We start from the raw sequence: 19962 nt of genomic DNA, 5'->3' as shown, positions 1-19962 counted from the left end.
GAGTAAGAGTTCACTCGGCATTATAGCTAAGGGGTGGCCCGAGGAGTATGTGGTTCACAATGCACCGAGGGCCAAGACTTTCAAGACTTAAATGCTAAATCTCAAAGCTCTCACGAGGCTACATTTCGACCGTGCCTAAGTAAACCTCGATAACCAAAACTCTACCATCACCGAGAAAACGATGGAAGCGCCAAGCCTTGTGAGAACGGTTAACATGCGTCCCTGCGCAAATGGCCACAGTTAGATGTACCACTGATGCTATGCAGTTACTGCATTGAGACACAAGGCACTGAAAATCCGCTTCACATAGAGTGATGACCCTGAAGTATGGTTCCCTTGAAGCTTGAGGGTCACAAGACCGGTTTCTCGCTATAACCTTCAGTTCCATAGGGCTATTGGCTTGAGATCTCACCGCCTTCGGGCTCTATAGGGACCGACTTACTTGGATATGAAATCTCCTATTACTAATTCCTTGCATACTATATGCCTGTGCCGCCCAGCGATGGCTTGCCAAGGCCAAACCGTGGCCGTTGTGCTTACACCCCGTCTGCTTCGGGACGGACTAAGCCTAAAAGGACCGTTCGTAACCCCACAAACATGTCGCGGACTGGATTTGGAGTGATTCAGCCTACGAACGGAATTGCGAGAGTTTCGCCTGTCTGCGCAGGTTTTTGAATGCATTCACTGTCAGCGTGTTCGGGCAAAGGGCTGTGCAGCGTTAAGTGCGAGCCACCGAATCGCTCTTGAGAACCGAAATATGAGTAGAACAATGATCTGGGATTTCACGATCAATCCTGATTCTCTCGATTTACGATCTCTGGATAATCGTCATGACTTTGAGTATCCAATGGACACGATGGCTGATCTAGTTGAGACAGCCGCCGCACTGCTAAATCTTCGTTGAATTTGGTTGTATAAAGACTATTCGTTGAGCACAGCGACTTGTGAGAAGATATCTATCACCATCGCATCGCATCGCATCGCATTTTACACTCGACTTCGGATTCTTCAACACTACAGACTCCATCAAACTCTGTCTACCGACTTCAGAAGCTTTCAGCATGCGCTTGTCATTCTGGTCTGCTGCGATTTTCGCCGGCTCTTGTCTGGCACAAGGTGATCTCGCTGGGCTTCTCGCTTCGCAAGACGATCTCAGCACATTGCTTGAGCTAGTCGGCCTTGTTGATGGCCTTGCGGAGACCCTGGCATCGGCTTCCAACATAACCATCATAGCCCCGACCAATTCGGCATTTGCCAATGTGCCACGAGACGTTCCAGAGGGCGAGGCCATCGAGCTTCGCAACGACACCATCGCTATTGCAGCCTTGCTTGCCAACCATGTTTTCAAAGGAGTTTATCCATCCAGCGTCATCACCGAAGTCCCCACCTTTGCTCAGACCTTGCTCAACGGTTCCTACATCACCGCTCGCCAGCCCTTCTCCAACTTCACTGGAGGCGCCTACAACGGACTCGTCAAGAACGGGAAGGACGTGTGCATCCTGTCTGGGGAGCAAACCATCTCCACGGTCACTCAAGCTGTGTGTGACATCTTCATCAACACCCATGCTCTTAAAGGCGCTAACGTAACGCGTAGGACATCAAACTTGGTGAAGGTATCACAATTCACAAGGTCGATACCGTGCTGTCCTTTGGAGCCCCATTTCAGCTCTTCACATTCCGAGCAGGCTACCGCGCCATGAATGCCGCTCTGGAGGCGGCTCACCTCAACTTTGCCTTTGGCGAGACTGGAGCCGATGTTCAGGGTCTCAACATTTCCGACTACACAATCTTCGTCCCAACTGATGACGCTTTCAAGTCAATCGGCTCTGTACTTGAAACAGCAGATCTAGAGACACTTCAGCAGGTGCTCCAGTACCACATCATTCCCAACAACGTCATCTTTTCGCCGTCTCTTGGAAACGTGACAGTTCCGTCTCTGCAAGGCGCAAACCTCACTTTCACCGTGTTGCCGGACGGATCTGCCTGGGTGAACAACGCAAGAATCACGTTTCCCAACACCATTTTGTATAATGGCGTGGCTCATGTGATTGACAGGTTGGTTTACTCCAGTCAACAGCAGTTCTTCGCATTTTATACTGACGTATTGTTAGTGTCTTGAGCCCTGGAAACTTTGATCGTGCGTCTCTACAGCCGTCTAAGCCGGCTTCTGAGCGAGTCGCGTTCCCAAATGCCTCCGCGGTCTCGAGCTTGCCTTTCTCGAGTGTTTCTTTCGCGACGGACCTTATGGCTTATACGACGACTCCAATTTTGCTTCAAACTGTTGCTGCTGTCGCCACCCCTTCAGCTAATGCGACCGCTACGACGAGCCAGCCTGTTCCGGTTGCAACTGGGGCTGCCAGCGGATTGATGCCTGGTGCAATTTTGGTCGTTTCTTTTGCCATGGGCCTTGCTGCACTGCTCAGCTAAACTTGAGAAACTAATCGAGCGTCTTCATTCGTGAAATTGAACGTGCAATAGAGTCGTTTGGAAATTGATGCATTGGAGATGGAGGTAATTAGGACGTTTTGTGGAATGGCTGGTTGGTTGGCATGCGAAGGAGATCTTGATGCTGTTTTTACCTTGATTATCTGTTATGATTTTCACACCTTCATTATGCCTATTTTCATCATTATTATCTCAATTTTAAGCAATTCCTTCGGGATTTCTTCATTATAATTTCCCCGATAGAGTGCTATCTTGTCACAATAAGTCTTACACAACAGCGGTGGTGACAGAGGTGGCAACGAGAACCGACGACGACGGCAGAAGCAATAACAATGGCAGAAGCAGTGACGACGGCAGAAGCAATAACAATGGCAGAAGCAGTGACGACGGCAGAAGCAATAACAATGGCAGAAGCAGGGACGACGGCAGAAGCAATAACAATGGCAGAAGCAGTGACGACGGCAGAAGCAATAACAATGGCAGAAGCAGTGACGACGGCAGCAGTAAAAATGACAAGAACGACATGGGGTATCCATTTTTCTTTCTCAAGAAAGGAAGATAATTACTTTGTAGCTATTAATCTCCGCTCGCATAGCAAGACTCGTGCGTAGAAGCAATATGTGATTCGGTCTATAGTCTCAAATCTATGTGGTATCATCTAATGCGCGTGCTCTGTCGAACTCTATGTACAAGTGAAGTGCAGTTCCTGACTCCGTATTATGCTATTCGCCCTAGTAATCAGCGTCGATGTACTCGGCGCAGATGAGGTCGCCCTTGAGGTCCATCACATCGGCAATAGTCTTGTTGGGGATAATGCCACCCATCCAGAGGACGTGGTTGAGGGTGGTCTCGTTGCCCGGGTCACCGTCGTAGTCGGTGTAGGCCTTGGACGGGTAGAGCCAGCGGTTTTGTGTCATAATGAACTCAGGAGGGATGATCTGGCCGCTCATGTCCGTCAGACGAGCAGTGAGGTTGGCCTCCTGCCACTTCTGCCAGAGGCGATCCAAGTTGGCGTGGTGCAAGAAGAAGACAGGGTCGCCAGGGCTGGCGTTCTGGTTCTCCATCTGAAAAAGCCATTGTTTAGTGACTTCCCTTTCGTGTGGAATATTTTGATAGGAAGACTTACGGTTCCGCCAGTAGCAAGGTGTCCACAAGAGTGAGGCGAGTCAACGTAGCAGAAGTTGGCCTCGTTGTAGTTGTCCTTGGCGAAGCAGGTATCGACGTTGGTCTGGTTCGCGAACTCCCAGGCCGTCTGGTTCCATCTACGAGAAAGGCAGTACTCGTCGTAGTAGTCAACACCCCAGATCTGGTCCATGCGGAGAGTTGTGTTGGCAAAAGCACCGTCGATAACGCAGTTGACGCCGTCGGTGGTGTTGACGCCGTTAGTACCGAAGCTGAACTCGTCGGATCCCCAAACAGAGGCATTCTCGATGGACCCGAGGACCTCCAGATCACGTTGCTCATCCCAGTAGGGAAGAGCGCCTTTGTATCCACACTCGTCCTGGAGAAGCATCTCTTGGAGGCGAAGGAAAAGGCGGTGCCAAGGAAGGAAAGCACTGCGCATGTCAGTTACATACTGATTGGACGTTGAATTGTGTGTCACATACCCGACTCCGTGGATGAAGTTCGATTGCTCGACGTGGCAAGACTGCAGCTCGTCCCATCGAGAGATAGCACCTGTGATGCCGCTCTTGGCGGGGGACTCCATCAAGCACTTGACGGCCTGAAGGTAGTCAGACTTCTCATCATTGGTGAGAACGTGCCTATTGAGTGTCATTGTCAGCCCTACTAACGATACAAAGCTGGTATAGGTGGGTCTGATGTCACTCACCATGCCTTTCTTTGGTTAAGCGAAGTGCAAGTAGAGTTAGAGTAGCTGCCGTTGCGAGCGAACGGTGATGCGCTAGCAAGCCCAAGGGCTGAAACGAAGCCGAAAAGAGTGGACGACCTCATGTTGATCAACGAAGGACGTGCAGATCTCACACAGATCTGCAAAAGAGTTCGGACGACAAGTAAAGAGGGAACAACCCGATGGATTGGTTGACGTTCCAGCAATTGCAACAGCGCGGCCCTACCAGGCTCACTTATACTACGACATCAACTCCGCCAAGACTCCAGGATTTCTTTTTCGTGGTCCAGATTCGGAGATCAATACAAAAACTGCCATGCCCCGAAACCCACTGACTACGGAAAGAATTGCGATGGACCTACGATAGGGAGCCGCGCAGCCCGCATGTTGCGCGGGACCTGTGGGAGTGCTCCATCGCGGAATATGGCGATGCTCGAGATAAAGATTGACCCATGCGCCGATTCGTCTCAAGTTGCCCATTTTATGCACATTAGCCAGGGATCGGCAAGTTAAATTCCTGTCCGTGTTCGTCCCAAGAAATTCGCAGGGCTTGAATAAGCATGGAAGGTGACCGAAACCGAGTATTTGTGGAGTCCAGATGGACCTTAGCCATCATTGAACAAGGAAGAGACTTCTTGGCTTGACCTCCTGCCACATCTCCCACATACCGGTCCTCTGGGTCATGTCCGAGAGGGACTACCTTGGACCTGCATTTGAGCCACGTTTGTTGGCGTTTACTGATCTAATGGAGAATAAAACCGGAAAAGCCGGTCGGACAAAATTTGATGGTTTCGGCTCCCACATCGCTTCTACTCTATTACGGGGCTAACTTCTAGACCTGTGACATCTTGATCTGGGTGGCTCCGATGGAGACAGCCGTTCTGCTTGGTTCCGCATGTGGCGTTGGTGACGACGACAGCGAGTTCGCCTCGGTTGCTCAACCATCCGACTGGAAGAGCAAATGCCTTGTCGGGCATTTCATCTTGAAGCTCAATTTGAAGAGCTTTCTTATCTGTCGAACTCCCTCTGACAGAGACCTGGCACCGCAGCCTATTCGCCCACACGAGCGTTAGCGACCAGTCCACACGAGTCAGAGTAATTTCCAGTCAACTGTAACACGTCTGATATCCGACGTTAACGGGTTTCAGCTAGACACCTCGCCAAGTTAGCATCCCTAGTAACATGTATTGTAAAGATAGGAACTAGAAATGTAAAGATACCCCAAAAATGAAATGTGTGCTTTGTCGCGAGGCTATTTCAAAAACTGAACCCCCTGCAGGTACGACAAGTCATCAATGTCCGCAAAAGAAACAACTGTGGGTATGTCAGGGGATCGCTCAGCATTATGTAACATAAGAATGGGGGGTAAACAATTTTATTCCCATCTTGGTGGACTCGCCCTCGCCTACTTGAAGTAGATGTGAGATCCAGGCACGTTTTCTCGGCGACAACCCGGAGTGGGGCTGCCGGCTCGGAGGAAAACCGCGATATCGGAGCCGATAGTTTACGAATTAGGGTACGCGTCGCTACGAGGCAGTGCCAACCGAATCAAGCTCAATCGTACTTTATGTTTCCCGTTGCCAGGGGTTCCAAAAAGGAGACTTTACTGTAACCTAGCAGCGATCTTCACAAGCCCCAAGACAAAAGCTCGTATGCAAAGGATTCCTGTAAAACTGAGTGCTACCATTTTTCTGAGGCCATTTATGAGCGAATATGGAACCAGCGACACGAAGGCAATGGACAGGAAAGCTATGCACACATCAGTGACACTCAGTAGTGCAAGGTTCAAAACGTTTGTCCCCTTTGTTGCTGACGATAGAAATGGGGATCTTTTGAAACAGAGATAGAACTCGCTCTACGTAGGGGAAGACGCAGATAAGTGATTACTGTCATTGGCTGTGTTCTTGGGCGTAAAGCCGCCACACGCGGTGAGGCGGTCCATTGGTTGATATTCTCGGCTGTCTGATCAAAAATGACAGATCCAGATGCCGGGCGCGAAGCGCGCGAAGCGTGTCCGAGAGGCTGACCCCGCTGGAAATTGATCTGTGGACCTCTACGACCAGGGGCGAGGGATGGAAGAGCAGCAGCGATTTGAAGGCGAGCTTGATTGTTTCCTCGAAAGACTCAAACCTGGGCATGTTCTATGCATCCGGTGCTTTAGATTTCTGCAAAACAGGTTGTGTATGTTAAACTTCCTATTTAACTTGAAGTAGAAATAAAACTGCTTTCCCAAAACATTGGCGAGTTCGCTGGCTTGATTGACCAAGATATTGCAAATTGCCTAAGGTCAGTATAAACCTCCTTTGCGTACTCTGATTTTGGAATCATCCAAGTGAGAGAGTTCATTGTCGATCTCAGTGCCCTGATTGTCTTATGATACGAGGAGATTTCCGGGTGATCTAGCAAGACTAGGTGTACCAATGCAGCAGTGAAGGCTGCATGTATGATCATGAAGTCAGCGATACTATTAGAGTAACGTTCTCGGTATGTTTTGAGAAGTGCAGTTATTGTTGAGGCAGACTCCAAACAGTGATTGTTGGCAAGCTGACGCTCAGCACTAGTCTGCTTCAAAGATGGACGATGTAGGAGGATCATGCCGGAGTGGTAGCATAAACTTTCTCAGATGTCAGTTCTGAAGCGCGTTGTCTTGTTTACAATCGGACTGACTGAAGTGAAATCAAACTCGGCGGGCACTCTGGATGATTTGTGGCTCGAAGAGAGGCTGGTAAAGCTGTGAGCCATGAAACATATCGAAGATTACCCGTTGATATTGCTTCCTCTGTCGAAGCAGGGCACATGAAAGAATATCTGATCGTGGATAAGAAACAAGGAATAATAACACTGGGTCTCTCGTGCACTTACATGTCCCCGAGACATACATCTTGCATATCAGCCAAGCTAAGATGATACGCATATACATCATGCGTAGTGACACCAACATCGTTTCTCTCCTTGAGGGTTCTCTCAACATTATGAACGGGGGACTGGACGGAAACATCGCAAGCAGCCATCAACACAGCACGCCCCTGAAGAATTGCCAGGCGTCTAGCACACAGTGACGTTAGCCCATGAACGATGCTGAGTTCCGGTATCTACTCACCTGTCTAAAAAGAAACAAGCCCAAAACGTCGTGTGTCTTTCTATGTTGTCGGAAGTTTGTCGCATGCAAGGCCCATCGTGCAATGAAGCTGGTTCGACATGAAGACCCATAAGCTTTGCTGCATTGCAGGCAATCCCTAGACATTTCCATTAAGCGTGGACGTGAGGGAATGCAGAGTTTCACATGACAACATACCTAGGAAAACAGCTGCTGACTCAAGCTTTCCTTGCAAGATAGCCAAGTACGACCGGAGTAGAAACGACTTAATGTTGGGTATGCAAACATGCTCGATCTCACCCCCACTCAGTTCGGTGAAACGACTCGAGAATGCGAGGTTGACTTGGTGCTGTCGCTCAGGATCGCTGTCTGAGTGACAGAAAAAAGCCCCAACGCCTAGCACACTTATTTTGAGTAAAAGGTTGGTTGCTGCGGTCTGTTGGAGCTCGGCGGGTGAAGAGAACAGCGGAAAATGGGAGTGAACGTGATCCCAGTAACTCCTAAGGTACTCAATTTCTGTTGGTAGCCATTCTGTGCGGCGGTAATGAGCGACCTTTTCGGCTATCGAAGGTCGCATTGTCCCGGATGCGGGCAACAAATGGAAGTTGCTAGTTGGTCCAACATAGACCGTCTTTCCGGCGACTTCGTCGTGTATCAATGCACCATTCACAGAGCACATAGCCCCAAGAGCTGAAGTTGTCAGCTTCTCGTCGTCAAACTCCAGACCTAAGACACTGAATTTCAGAGACTCAAGAGGCCGTTCGAGCTTCATTTCTTCATGCTCCTCGAAATCAGATTGGACAGCAACGCCATAATGTGCATCCCAAGTTGAATCAGTCATTAGATCAAGTCCGAGTGACGCACTAGCTTGCGCTTTTCTGAGCTGAGATTCCAAAAAGGCGATTCTGTTGTTCAAGGCACTGAATTCGGATTCCGTGTGTCGTGACTTGCGGCCATCGATTCGACTGTATTCGCAGTTTCGGTCAAGTCGAGCGCATGTGGCACACTGCGGTTTGACGCCGTCGCATTTAATCCTTCCTGTCCGGCACTGATGGCATGCCATTGATACCCGAGATGTCTGTCGCCTCGTTCGCGGCAATCGATTGGAAGACATGATGGGTTGCGTCAGGAAATTGAAAATTTCCATCCATACTTAGGGCGAAGATTGGACTCAGACAAGTTGTTATAGAGAATTCCTTGAGTACCTAGCCGGAGCTTGAGCATGTGCGTAACCTATGCCATCCATGACGAGCGGGGCCGATAAGATGAACGAAGTTCAACCAATGAAATGCAGCGACCATATCATAGGAAAATATATTCCGCTCAATCACCATGAGCGGCTTGGATTAAAAAAAAAAAATAAAAAATTGTTAGCCGTGGGTGTCTCATTTGATGTGCTAACAAAAGCTCGTATCCTATAAGGGCGATAAGGATAATAAGGGAACGGAGACGACGTGGACGACGGGGAACGACGGGAATAATTGGGACGACGGGGGACGACGGGGGACGACGGGGGACGACGGGGATGACGGGGACAACAAGGCTTACGAGGACAAGGGGAATAATGAGGACGATGAGGACAAGAAAGTAAGATTTACGAAGGTCATCAAGTGCGAATTGTATCATTTCAATAATGACAAGCCTATGTGTATCCTAGTCATAGAGCCCGTCGATTTCTTCTAAAGTCTTTCCAGCGGTTTCGGGCATCCAAAAGTAACAAATGAGAGCAACCATAACGCTGAAACCACATATCATGAAAAGGGATTGATACCCAATGGCAGCAAAGAGGTAAGGACTGATCATGCTGGCAAAGAAAGAACCTATTCCAAGACCAACTATACCCACGGAACTACCTTTAGCCCTAGATTGAGCAGGGAAAATTTCGGAAGGATACGTAAAAGGACACCAGACTGTTCGCAAATATCAACTGTCAGCTTATGTTTCACAAGAAGTGCCGAAGAAGATGTAAGGACATACGCCATGTTGCGCCAAAAACGGCGTCCCAGAGGAACACCAGAGCAACTGTTGCCGAGCCATAGGATTTAGCTAGTGCGGGGTTTGTGTATGTGTACTTGTTGACGAAGTAGCCGCACATGCCAATCAGAGCCAAAACGACGGCCCCAATGGCTGAACCACCAATCATGGCTTTACGGCGACCTATAGTGTCGGAAAGCAAGGCACCAGGAAGGCCGAAGGCCGCTTGAGTGATAATACCCAGTCCTGCAAGAAGTGCTGCTAGCTCGGACGACCATCCGCCAGTCTCGAGGATTTGGATACCATACCCAGAGACAAACCCCGAACCGACCATTGCTTGTGTTGCGAACTGTATGAAAATTGCCGACCAAGTCCGTCGAGCCGTTTTCAAATCGTCCGCAGCCGTCAACATAGCCCAGTAGCTTGCCGATGAATTGTGTATACGTTCCGTCTCTATCGCCTGTGCAATCGAAAGAAGCTCGGACTCCACAATTTCCTCAAGCTCAATGGGATCTTCGATGGACTTGACACTCCGAAGACCATCCCGGGCTGCATTGATGAGGCCGACTTTGACGAGCCAGCGTGGCGATTCAGGAAGGAAATACACCATAGACAGAACAGTGATGACGTAAATCAACTGAAATGACATCGGCAGCCTCCAGACTATCTCGCCTGTAGTGTGCTTGGCCAGACCATACGGGATGAAGTAAGCGATGGCCGCGCCCGTAGCAGCGCAGCACATCAAAATGCCCATTGTGCGGCCTCGGTGGCGATGATCAGCGCTTTCAGCTGACCAGTTCAGTCCCACAGAATCGAAGGATCCCGTAGCGCAGCCATTGAGAAAACGAAGCGTCAGAGCCCATGGAAAGCTCTGCAGAGATGCAAAAGTTGGAATGATGGCAACGGCGAAGATGCCGGTAAAAACAATAGCACGTCGGCGGCCAACGCGGTCCGAAAACGAGCCGACGAGAAGGGCGCCGAGGATGACACCAATCCAGTAGACGCAGTTGATCAGGCCGATGAGGAGCTGAGTATGATTGCTTCCGTCTGTAAGTCCGACGACTTGGAGGTACGAGTCTAAACCGGAAATGCTGCCCATGAGTGCGAGATCTATAATTAGTGTCAGCTGCATGTGATTTCTGCAGAGAATTTCTCCTCAACAGAACAAGCAGTGAATGGTGCCGAAACCAGGAAGGATGACAATTATAACTTACTGAATCCTGAAAGTGACATGATGCAGCATCCACAAGCAACTACGCCAATCCTCGAGACCTTAGGAGGCAGCCCAACGAAACGGTACGTCGGGGATGGCCCTGGCATGTATCGAGCCCATGCTGGAACGCCGTTCGGTATCGCGTCTGTCTCTCCCAGGCCGAAGTCGCCAGAGTCGCCACGGGTGACATGTGAAACAATTTTGCTCTTCATTGCAGTTGAATAACCAAGACAACGGGTACAAAGACTTGTGTGATTTTGAATGAGACGGGACTGGTGGCGTCGCATGGGTCAAATACAGCGGGTGGCCCTTGCCCTTTTTCATAATGCTGAGTCGCTTGTTGCTTCCATGCCGGAGGAAATATTAATGGGAGTTCACATAGACAGCAGTGTTGTAAGAGAGGTCGCACTCCTTATCTGCGTGATAGCAACCGGAATTTATTTCGCGGATCGGGCAAACCTTTGGAAATAACGCCAGGGTGATACCGCCATGAATCTGATAAGACAAAAGGGGAAAGTAGCTTATCGGAAGCTCTTTCAGTGCATTTGACGTATCAGAGATTCCGGCTTTCTAGATGGACGGAGGGATCCGTCCGGCGTCAGGTTGGCTATGTCTGTGGGTCCCAGTCATGATACCAACCGGAAGTTGATATACGGATACCGATATACCGATCACACCGTTGAATTATCATTGACACCAGACGCCAAAACAATGTGTCAAGATTTTACAGGAAATAAGGAGGTGAACTGCGTGTGCCGTATCAATACCTCCGGTTGGAATCGTAGGTTTGGCTGCATTGACCAGTTCAATAATAGCTTTATCACTCCAGCGATTGCGAGCAACTGAAAACTGGCTTAAAGTCAATACCATTATCATAAGTCCGCAATCACGAACGCCTAGTCAAACCAAATACACTGTAGCTGGAAAACATCCAAAGATCTCTCCCTTTTACTTGAAAGATGAACAGCCACGTGTATGGAGACCCCAACGACCCTGTCAAAGTTGCAGTCGTGCAAGCCGAGCCTTGTTGGTAAGTGATTGACCGGCCAGATCTTCATCGCATCTTCGGCATTTCTGTGTATCTTGTAATACTAACGGTCATTTCTTGTCTAGGTTCGACGTTGAAGCTGCAACTGTCAAGACATGCGAACTCATAACCGAAGCGGGCGCGAACGGTGCGAAACTTGTAGCGTTTCCAGAGCTCTGGATTCCCGGATACCCCAACTTCATCCATGCGAAAGCAGCCAAGGAGACCATGGATTACAACCTCAAGTACTACCGCAACTCCATCGATGTCCGGTCCGAGCACATGGAGCGCATCCGTATGGCTGCCAGGAATGCCAGCATCATGGTTGTCGTGGGCATATCGGAGCGCGACAAAGGCAGTCTGTACATGGCCCAGACCTTCATAGGGCCAGATGGAGACGTGCTTCTCCACAGAAGGAAGTTCAAGCCCACCGCTCAAGAGCGAATTCTATTTGGTGACGCAGTAAGTGGCCAATAGAGCCCCAGCAAGCCTTTGTGCTGACCTCGTCGTGCCCAAAGTCGGGTGACTGCACGTCGAATGTAGTTCAGACGCCCATCGGCCGGATCGGTGGCCTTCAGTGCTTCGAGCATCTGCAACCTCTTTTGAAATACAATACCTACTTTCAAGGAGAACAGATTCATGTTGCCTCATGGCCGAATCTCTTCCCTCCAGTCGGCAAAATGCCCTTCTTCAATACTGTCGAATCGTGTATGATGGCTACCCACACCCTTGCCGTAGAAGGCGCAACATTCGTTCTTCTCGCTTCATCAACGCAGACAGAGAAAGGGCTTATAGCCAACGGGCTTGTGGATGAGAGTGAACATGCCGGTCAAGGGGGAAAGCCCCACACGGCGGTCGTAGGCGGCGGGTTTTCCGAGATCATCGCTCCGGATGGTCGCACGCTGGTGAAGGCGCCTAGCCCTACGTTTGAGGGTCTCCTCTATGGAGAGCTCGATTTTGACGAGATCTACATCGCAAAGAGTATTGTCGACACGGTGGGGCAATACTCACGCCCTGATCTTTTCACTTTGCAGGTCAGGGGCAAACTCAGGCGGCAATGTGAGTACGACGAAACAAGCAATATTGATCATGTATCAAGGTTTCCCGATCTCCCGATAGGATGAGAATAGTTTGCAATTGGTGGAAAGCACCAGTGTCAATTTCAGATTTGATACATGAAGACTAGGACCGTTTTAAGGACGAAACCTTACTTGCTTGTGACTGTATTAAATGGTTTTGGCGCATTAAACACTTTGACAGGATTCATGATCCATCTAATTACCGTCAAAGTCAGACTTGATGTAACGCGACAGACGTAGAAGCCAAACTAAATGTGCTAGCGTGTGATCGAGTGGACTCACTTGGGATCTACAGAGCTCTTCAGAGCTTTCATCAGGGCAGTCGTGTTGACGCCCAGCTCGTTCAGGAGGCATTCCTTCTGTAGTATCAATACACTGTTTACATGCAGGATGAGGAAAAGTGACAGACCTTCTTTCCGATGCCAATACCATGTTCCCCCTACACACATGTTATTGCCTGGTCTCAAATGCGAGCTTGGTAAACATGAAATCGTTGGAAAGTGCTTACCAAGACTGTACCTCCAAGCTCGACGGCTCGATCCATCATCTTGAGCACGCAGTTTCCACACGCTGGACGTGCTCTTCATTCTTTGCATCGTACATAACGGCTTGGTGGAAATTTCCGTCTCCGACGTGCCCGACGATAATAGCAAAAACTCAGAGTTTGTCGGATTCTTGCTTGGAAATATCTGTGAAGGGCATGCTCAGTATCGCGTCACCCTCCCAGATCTCAGACGTACCATTAAGTTCTGCAAGCTTAGATATAGGAACTGCAACATCAGTTGACCAAATGTTGAAACCTTGAGGCTCAATGGACGTCATTGTCCACAGCGCCTCCTTCCTTCCCGACCATAAATCGATTTCTTCTTGCTTGTTTGCGGCAGACAATATCTTGCTCAGGCTGAACGGTTCTATGACAGACTTGACGGAAGCAATATCGCCATGAACACCCTCTTTGGTACCAGAGAATCTGAGTCAAGGCTGCCATTAGTATGGTTCTCGACATTTCGGTCCAGATGACAGCAACTCACCTGAGAAAAAGCGCGGGGTTTTCCGGAAATTTCCAACGTCTTACTGCCGCACTGCCATGCATGTTCAACACCCCCATCTGCACGTCATTCATGAGCTCCAAAGCAGCCAGCTGTATCCCTTACCGTATCAGCTTAGATGCGGCAGTAGCAGCATCGTTCATTGAAGCAAATGAGACGACGGCGACCTCTGTTTCCTGCGGTAATACAGCAAGTTTATATGTAATTTCGGTGACCATGCCAAGCGTGCCCTCTGCTCCAACGAACAGGGAAATTAGGTTATAGCCGGCAGAAGACTTTCTTGGCCTCTGTCTGGTCTTGACGATACGGCTGTCAGGTAGCACAACTGTAACGTTGATGACCCAGTCTTTCATTGTACCGTATCGGAATGCATTGGTACCGCTGCGACTTCCTTAGATGGAAGAACATGTCTTGATATTAACGACATACCTGCAATTTGTCGAGACCATACCACCAATCCTCGCTGTTGGTGATGGACGAGTTACAACAGCGACTGCGACTTTTTTGAAAGGTAAACTCCCTTGCAGTCTGATGTAGCAAATATAAAAAGAATGTTATATTGTGAGAGTAGGCCGATCCTACTTCACTCATTTGCGTCTACGGATTAAATACTTCTTCAGACCACGGAGACGCTCTTTTGCATCTTACAACACCAAGTCCTCCTTACAAATTGCAAATCTCAGATAGTTCTCTGCCAGAGACGAATTATCCGGAAGATAGAACTCGGTAGCGATTCTCAGTTCCATAACAAGTAACCAACACAGCTTCAACAACTTCAAGTCTCGAGGACGGGAGGCGACATGTGCTGGGAATTCGTAACAATGTTACTAGCGCATGGCGCATCGCCGGTTGCTCGAGTGCCATGGGCACGATGACACGTAGAAAATGGGTAGAAACGATCATCTACGACTGCCAGCACGTGAGCCACAGTCTGAAGGAAATGGTTCAGCAAGTGCCTCTTCACGATATTTCAGCTCTTCAACAGTTGTGGCGTTACTCTGGTTAGGTTTATTGAGAGCTGTGGATAGAAGGGACGTAGCCAAACCCAGTTCATCGTCGCTGGCGCATGGCATGCCTAAGCCCACAAGGGCTGTGCTATTTGCGAGAGCCGCTGCCTTTCTCGTCTTGAGGCGATCATCCGATTCTGTAAGTGAAAGCGAATTGGAGAACGAGGTCAACTGAGTAGACAGATGGCTGCCATCCAGACCATGGACGTCGGCCTATTCTTGGAACAGGTCTGGACTGCTAACAAGCACATCACTACTCGATAGCAGAGGTGAGCTGTGGTTCTGGTCAGAGTTGCTGTCGCAACTTTCACCAAGTTACAAAGGCAGCAAAAGAGATTGAAGCCATTTTGGGTTCAGGAGCTGTCAGCTTTGACGAAGATGTTATCGAAGCGCATGGCCACTCAGATTGGTCCACTTCCAACTCATCCGGTCGGCCTGTAGCCATTGTGTATCCGAATAACACTAAAGATATATCTGAGATCGCGAAAGTTTGCTACAAGCACAGCGTTCCTATGGGTACGGGCCCCATCAGTCCAGATTGTCTTTCCTGACTGACCGTGTAGTACCATTCGGGGCCGGTTCGTTGGTCGAAGGGAACGTTCCATCGCCTTACAACGGTATCTGCATAGACTTCACGTACATGGACGAAGTCGTCGCGTTCCACACAGAAGAGTCTGCGAGCAGCCCCCACACATCTTGACTAAATTGGTTCCTGACACAATGCAGCACCCCTGCTTTTACCCTGAGTTTCACAAAATACAAGATCCTTACGCCTCAAGTTGCGTGTTTGTGGCTAGATCCAGTTCAACAGATTTTCCATCCGGGTGGATATTGCTAGGTATCTAGGCGGGCAGTAAGTACAAGCAAGCGAGAGTAGGGATGGCGGCGACGATAGGGATAGGGACAGCATGGACAACATGGGCGACAAGGATGATAGGAGTAAGAAGGATGATGGGGATAAAGTGTTTCAGATAAGACAAACTAATAGGCTTAATGTAGACAGTTATCCGCTTGGATAGCAAGACCAACCTTTGTAGCCTTTTTTGAATATTATCCTCATTATTGCGGGTGATTCCTACTATCGTCTTAATTGTCTTTATTATTATTGGAGTCCTTGTAATTATTGTCATCAATATCATAGCGCATGAAGCTTCGAAGAGTTCAGAGACCTTGCTGGGTAGGACACTAGTTCTCACGTGCTCCCACCTAAGTCTCCATTATACATACTCTCAGCTTCCAAGGTGCGAAAACCTTAGGCTATCAAATCTTTCACAAACCTTGAACATTTGGCTGGTTTTGAGGCCTCTCTGGTTTCTTCACTTCACGGACATATCTGTTCGCAACTTCAGTCGGCTGGTTGTGTGTCCTCAATCGGGGGTCATACCAACGACGCTCTCCCAACGCCATGTTCCTCTGCACCTTTAGCCTGTCGTCGCTGATTTTGTCGAGAATCCCGCGCCCCCCACCTTCGAGGTTCCGTCCATGCAGCGTGGTGTCAAAGAACGCCCGTGTTCGCCTCGCATCTCAGCTGCCAAGTCAGATCCCAAGCATCACCGTCGGATGGGCGAATAGCCGGCGATTTTCTAGTATCTCGCAGCTTGCAGCACCATCGAAAAGCCAAATCCCAAAATTGTTTTTGGGACCTCCAAAGAGGCATGACTCAAGGTTATTGTTAGCACCTCCAGCGAACAACAACTTCAAATTGTTGAATCCACCGCTAGCATTCATGGAAGATGTGGATGTCTATAACGGCAAATGCATACCGACCTACACGTGACCGGACTTACGTCCCCTCATCCATGGCATTCGGCATCACCAGCTATTCGCCTTCTCTGCAGAAGTTGCCGACTTATGTTCACGACCCGGGAATGAGCTATGTGCGAGGGCCCGTAACGCTCGCCTCATCATGAGTAATATAATACCGGAGATGCTAACAGATGCAGTGACGCCTTACTGCATATGGTATCCCGATGTAGCCACAGAAGAGACGTATCGCGAACTATCTCGGCGGTATCCAAGAATGCGGTATCAGGTCGGAAGAGCTTGCGCAGTCGCAGGCTATAACAAGCTATTCGACCAGCTGCAACTGCTTCTAGACGTCTCCATTGCGGAAGAGGCTGAAGACAGCAACAACGCCTACATCCGAGATGCTATCATTAGCAAGCCAGTGAGGTACGCCGTTATGAACGACTACGCCAGGACTATCGATATAGATAAAGCGAGAGCCGGCGCATGTCTTAACGGTGATACTGCGGTCAGGTCATCTCTCGAAAAGAAGCGTCGTCATGGCCACGATACCGAAGAATGTGACTTTCTCAGATATTACTCTCATTACTTCGACATCCAAGAGGACCGCCACATACGCCCTAAGCATTGGCGAGGCCCTGAGCATACGGTTCTACAAAGCCAGTATGCGGACCTGATTTACAAGCCACTGCCCCGTGATCTACCACCTATCATAAAGGATATCCTCATCATTATGGCTGCTTGGGACGGCAACATTGATCGCTATTCACGGTTAAGGCGCCCGCAACCTGTTGAAAACGAGATCTCGGCCGTCATTCGCGGAGCATACCATCATGCTCCCTTTGCGAGGTGGCTTGAAACCTGCCTAGAAGATCTTTTCCTTGACAAGTCGGAAAGCGTGCTAGTTCGACAAGCCATAAACGCCCGTTTTATCATGAATAATGATCTGTCCAGGATAGACAGGTTTACACATGGAGATAGCCTTCCTGAATTCTTCTGGTGGCCTCATTGCCCACATCCAATAAGGCTACGGGAGTTTGCATGGCGTCGGCCCAATATGAAACATCAGATTGCTCTTGCATGTATCGCCGGCGAATACCGGGAGCTGTTTGATGAGTTGGCGGTCAATGTGACGTCAACAACTGAGATGTGGGAGGTTGCTTACCAGTGTCCAGACGAGTACGATCGAGAGCAGGTCAAGAAATACGCTGACGCCCAGGGAGTAACGTTGTACAGAACTTTCTCGGCAGGAAGCCACAGATACCTTGGACGCATGAAGGAAATGTACAGAACGAGCTATCTTTTGCATTTACCCAAAGAGCTCCACAATACACCTGACGAACACAACAAGGACTGGGAGGAATGGGACCACCCAGCGGGTGAACTGTTCAATTATCATATGGATTCTCAAATCGCGGATTGGCAAACCTTCATAAGCGCAAAGAATGATGCTATAGAATCGTTGGGAAACACATACGGATGTTTCTATCACTTATCTGCAGACGATCTTAGACGACGTTCAGAGCCGGGCCCTGAGCCACCTTTTCCGAAGAAGTTCGACTCAGATGAGGACGACACAGAGCAGGACGACATATATACATGGTAGCGCAATCTGCAAAAAGGGTCTCAATATATAGGTAGGTATGGGTTTTTCACAGAAAAATCGAATAAGGGCTGTAAAGTTCCACAAAGTCTTGAGCTATTCGCGGCACAATGGAGATAGAGGCGGGAGCGATGACGGGTGCGCTGAGAAAGGACATGGGGAATGACGGGAAGAATGCCACGGCTGAGAAGGACGGGGACATGCGACGAGGTCCAAATGAAGAAACTGGGCAGCAATCAGTTCCAAAGCTCCCCTCGAAAACAAAACTCTTCACAGATACCACGATACACAATGAATACATTGACTCAACTCACAGCACATTGGAGGCCCAACGACCGAACATCTCGCATTCCCACAATTGGGGCGTGAGCTAGAGAAACGCCGGCTTAGGCCTCGCCGGTTGTCCGGTTCAAAATCGAAGGAGATCGAGAAAAGTCCTCTCCTGGAACTACATCGTGTCATGAACAGCCGATAAGACATTATCGTTGCTGCAACTTGCACATTGGGAATGTTTCACCAGTGGAAGAAATTTCGCAAATTCTCCTACCACATCTCTCTCTTCCAATCTTCCAAAGCATTTTCTGGACCTCGTAAACATGGATATGTCGGGTTCCCACTGGCGCTGGGGGCCAAAAAATTGTCGCGTGCCGTCAACCCCATCGAAGCGATCGTCTCGGGCTCCGCGAAGTTTCTTCAAATTTTTCCGCGTCAATTTTTGGCAGCAGACCGCAAGGACCTCCTGTCGATCACAGTCAGTATTGTTTGACGAGGGAAGCGAGAGACGACTTGCCAAATTAACAGCAATCTGGGATGGCCCTGCAGAGTCATTTGGACGGTTCCAGACCGTGGCTCGGGGTGAGCGCACGCCACATGTGGCGCGTGGGGGAGTTTGCGAGATAACGGTGAGAGGTTGAGTCAGGGACTTGTTGTGATCTCGGCGGTCCCGAAATAGCTCAGGTGGACGTTCATATAAGATAAAGAAGATGGAAACAGCTGAATGGACTGAAACATGTAACAAACTCAAGCTTTAGCACCTAATAATATCGACTCTCTTAATCCAGACTTTATTTTCACAACATGGTTTCCGCAACAGTCTTGTTCACCATTGCGTAAGTCGCCCGTTGAGCAAACCCTTGACGATGTCCGGTCCCCAACTCACAAATCACAGCGCGTGCATCGCCGGCTCAGCAGCATCCATCGCAGACTGCGTCGGAGAAAACTACGCCGGCGTCTGCATGGATGCCGGCGCCCCTGGTCTCGCCCACGACGGGCTTACACAGAACTGCTGCCAACCTCCCCACGGCTCAACGTACAACGATGGTCCCGGAGTATTCGTAAGTCCACCCCTTCCCAAACGTCCTTGGACCTTTGGAAACTGCCATGAAGGCTTTTGGAGCTAACATTTGTTTTGCAGTGTTGCGTCCGAGGAACCGAAGAAAACATCAAATACCTGCAGGCATGCTGCTCAGGCAGCGGCCAGAGGGACGTCATTTTCAACCATGCCGGCAACCTTTGAATACGGAATACCACAACTTGATTATACAAATGCACAAGCGGGCGGGGCTGGGATAAATAAAAGTTTTCCGATTTTCAAGGGCATAGACAAAAATGGGGATTTCACGACATAGAGAAAAGTTCTGCTCTTTCATATTATAGACAAAAGTACCTCTCAGTCTTGCTAAAAAAGGCAAGCGGGTGTCTTAACATTTGAATCTTTTTGCTTGAGATTTAACTCATGCGGATGTTTCGTGTGTCTCGATCTTTCTCATTTAGATTCTGGTCTCTCTGTAGAGCTGTCAAACGTTGAAGGCTTTACGTATTCCGAATAACAAAGTTACGCCGCAGCTGACGATACCGCCAACGTGGTCCATCA

General features: G+C 49.3%; 8 protein-coding genes and 1 pseudogene across 9 annotated transcripts; 4 read left to right on the top strand and 5 right to left on the bottom strand.

Annotated features, from left to right (window-relative positions):
* Positions 1–1061: 1061 nt before the first annotated feature.
* GCG54_00008571 (uncharacterized protein) lies at positions 1062–2427 on the top strand (the record flags this gene model as incomplete). Its single annotated transcript, XM_045408533.1, has 3 exons — positions 1062–1538; positions 1595–2055; positions 2112–2427. The coding sequence occupies 3 exons, from the start codon at positions 1062–1064 to the stop codon at positions 2425–2427; spliced, it is 1254 nt and encodes a 417-aa protein (XP_045256740.1).
* Positions 2428–3176: 749 nt separating this feature from the next.
* On the bottom strand, positions 3177–4398 carry GCG54_00008570 (Tyrosinase ustQ; the record flags this gene model as incomplete). Its single annotated transcript, XM_045408532.1, has 4 exons — positions 3177–3509; positions 3572–4001; positions 4053–4208; positions 4277–4398. The coding sequence occupies 4 exons, from the start codon at positions 4396–4398 to the stop codon at positions 3177–3179; spliced, it is 1041 nt and encodes a 346-aa protein (XP_045256739.1).
* A 3132-nt stretch (positions 4399–7530) lies between these two features.
* Positions 7531–8454, bottom strand: GCG54_00008569 (uncharacterized protein; the record flags this gene model as incomplete). The annotated part of the gene is made up of 1 exon (XM_045408531.1): positions 7531–8454. The coding sequence occupies one exon, from the start codon at positions 8452–8454 to the stop codon at positions 7531–7533; it is 924 nt and encodes a 307-aa protein (XP_045256738.1).
* Positions 8455–9044: 590 nt separating this feature from the next.
* GCG54_00008568 (Low-affinity glucose transporter) lies at positions 9045–10790 on the bottom strand (the record flags this gene model as incomplete). The annotated part of the gene is made up of 3 exons (XM_045408530.1): positions 9045–9301; positions 9369–10475; positions 10580–10790. The coding sequence occupies 3 exons, from the start codon at positions 10788–10790 to the stop codon at positions 9045–9047; spliced, it is 1575 nt and encodes a 524-aa protein (XP_045256737.1).
* A 747-nt stretch (positions 10791–11537) lies between these two features.
* On the top strand, positions 11538–12729 carry GCG54_00008567 (Nitrilase; the record flags this gene model as incomplete). The annotated part of the gene is made up of 3 exons (XM_045408529.1): positions 11538–11608; positions 11692–12067; positions 12124–12729. 3 exons carry the CDS (start codon positions 11538–11540, stop codon positions 12727–12729), a joined length of 1053 nt encoding a protein of 350 aa, XP_045256736.1.
* Positions 12730–12879: 150 nt separating this feature from the next.
* Positions 12880–13271, bottom strand: GCG54_00008566 (annotated as a pseudogene). Its single transcript has one exon. A coding segment is annotated over exon 1 (392 nt).
* A 70-nt stretch (positions 13272–13341) lies between these two features.
* Positions 13342–14086, bottom strand: GCG54_00008565 (D-lactate dehydrogenase [cytochrome] 1; the record flags this gene model as incomplete). The annotated part of the gene is made up of 2 exons (XM_045408528.1): positions 13342–13654; positions 13839–14086. 2 exons carry the CDS (start codon positions 14084–14086, stop codon positions 13342–13344), a joined length of 561 nt encoding a protein of 186 aa, XP_045256735.1.
* Positions 14087–16760: 2674 nt separating this feature from the next.
* On the top strand, positions 16761–17163 carry GCG54_00008564 (uncharacterized protein; the record flags this gene model as incomplete). Its single annotated transcript, XM_045408527.1, is given in 2 exon segments — positions 16761–17046; positions 17060–17163. 2 exon segments carry the CDS (start codon positions 16761–16763, stop codon positions 17161–17163), a joined length of 390 nt encoding a protein of 129 aa, XP_045256734.1.
* Positions 17164–19166: 2003 nt separating this feature from the next.
* On the top strand, positions 19167–19605 carry GCG54_00008562 (uncharacterized protein; the record flags this gene model as incomplete). The annotated part of the gene is made up of 3 exons (XM_045408526.1): positions 19167–19198; positions 19258–19423; positions 19504–19605. 3 exons carry the CDS (start codon positions 19167–19169, stop codon positions 19603–19605), a joined length of 300 nt encoding a protein of 99 aa, XP_045256733.1.
* Between the last annotated feature and the right edge of the window lie 357 nt (positions 19606–19962).

This window comes from Colletotrichum gloeosporioides, assembly GCF_011800055.1.
Source record: "Colletotrichum gloeosporioides strain Lc1 chromosome Unknown consensus_113, whole genome shotgun sequence".
Lineage (NCBI taxonomy): Eukaryota > Fungi > Ascomycota > Sordariomycetes > Glomerellales > Glomerellaceae > Colletotrichum > Colletotrichum gloeosporioides.
This window is presented reverse-complemented; position numbering and strand designations above follow the sequence as displayed.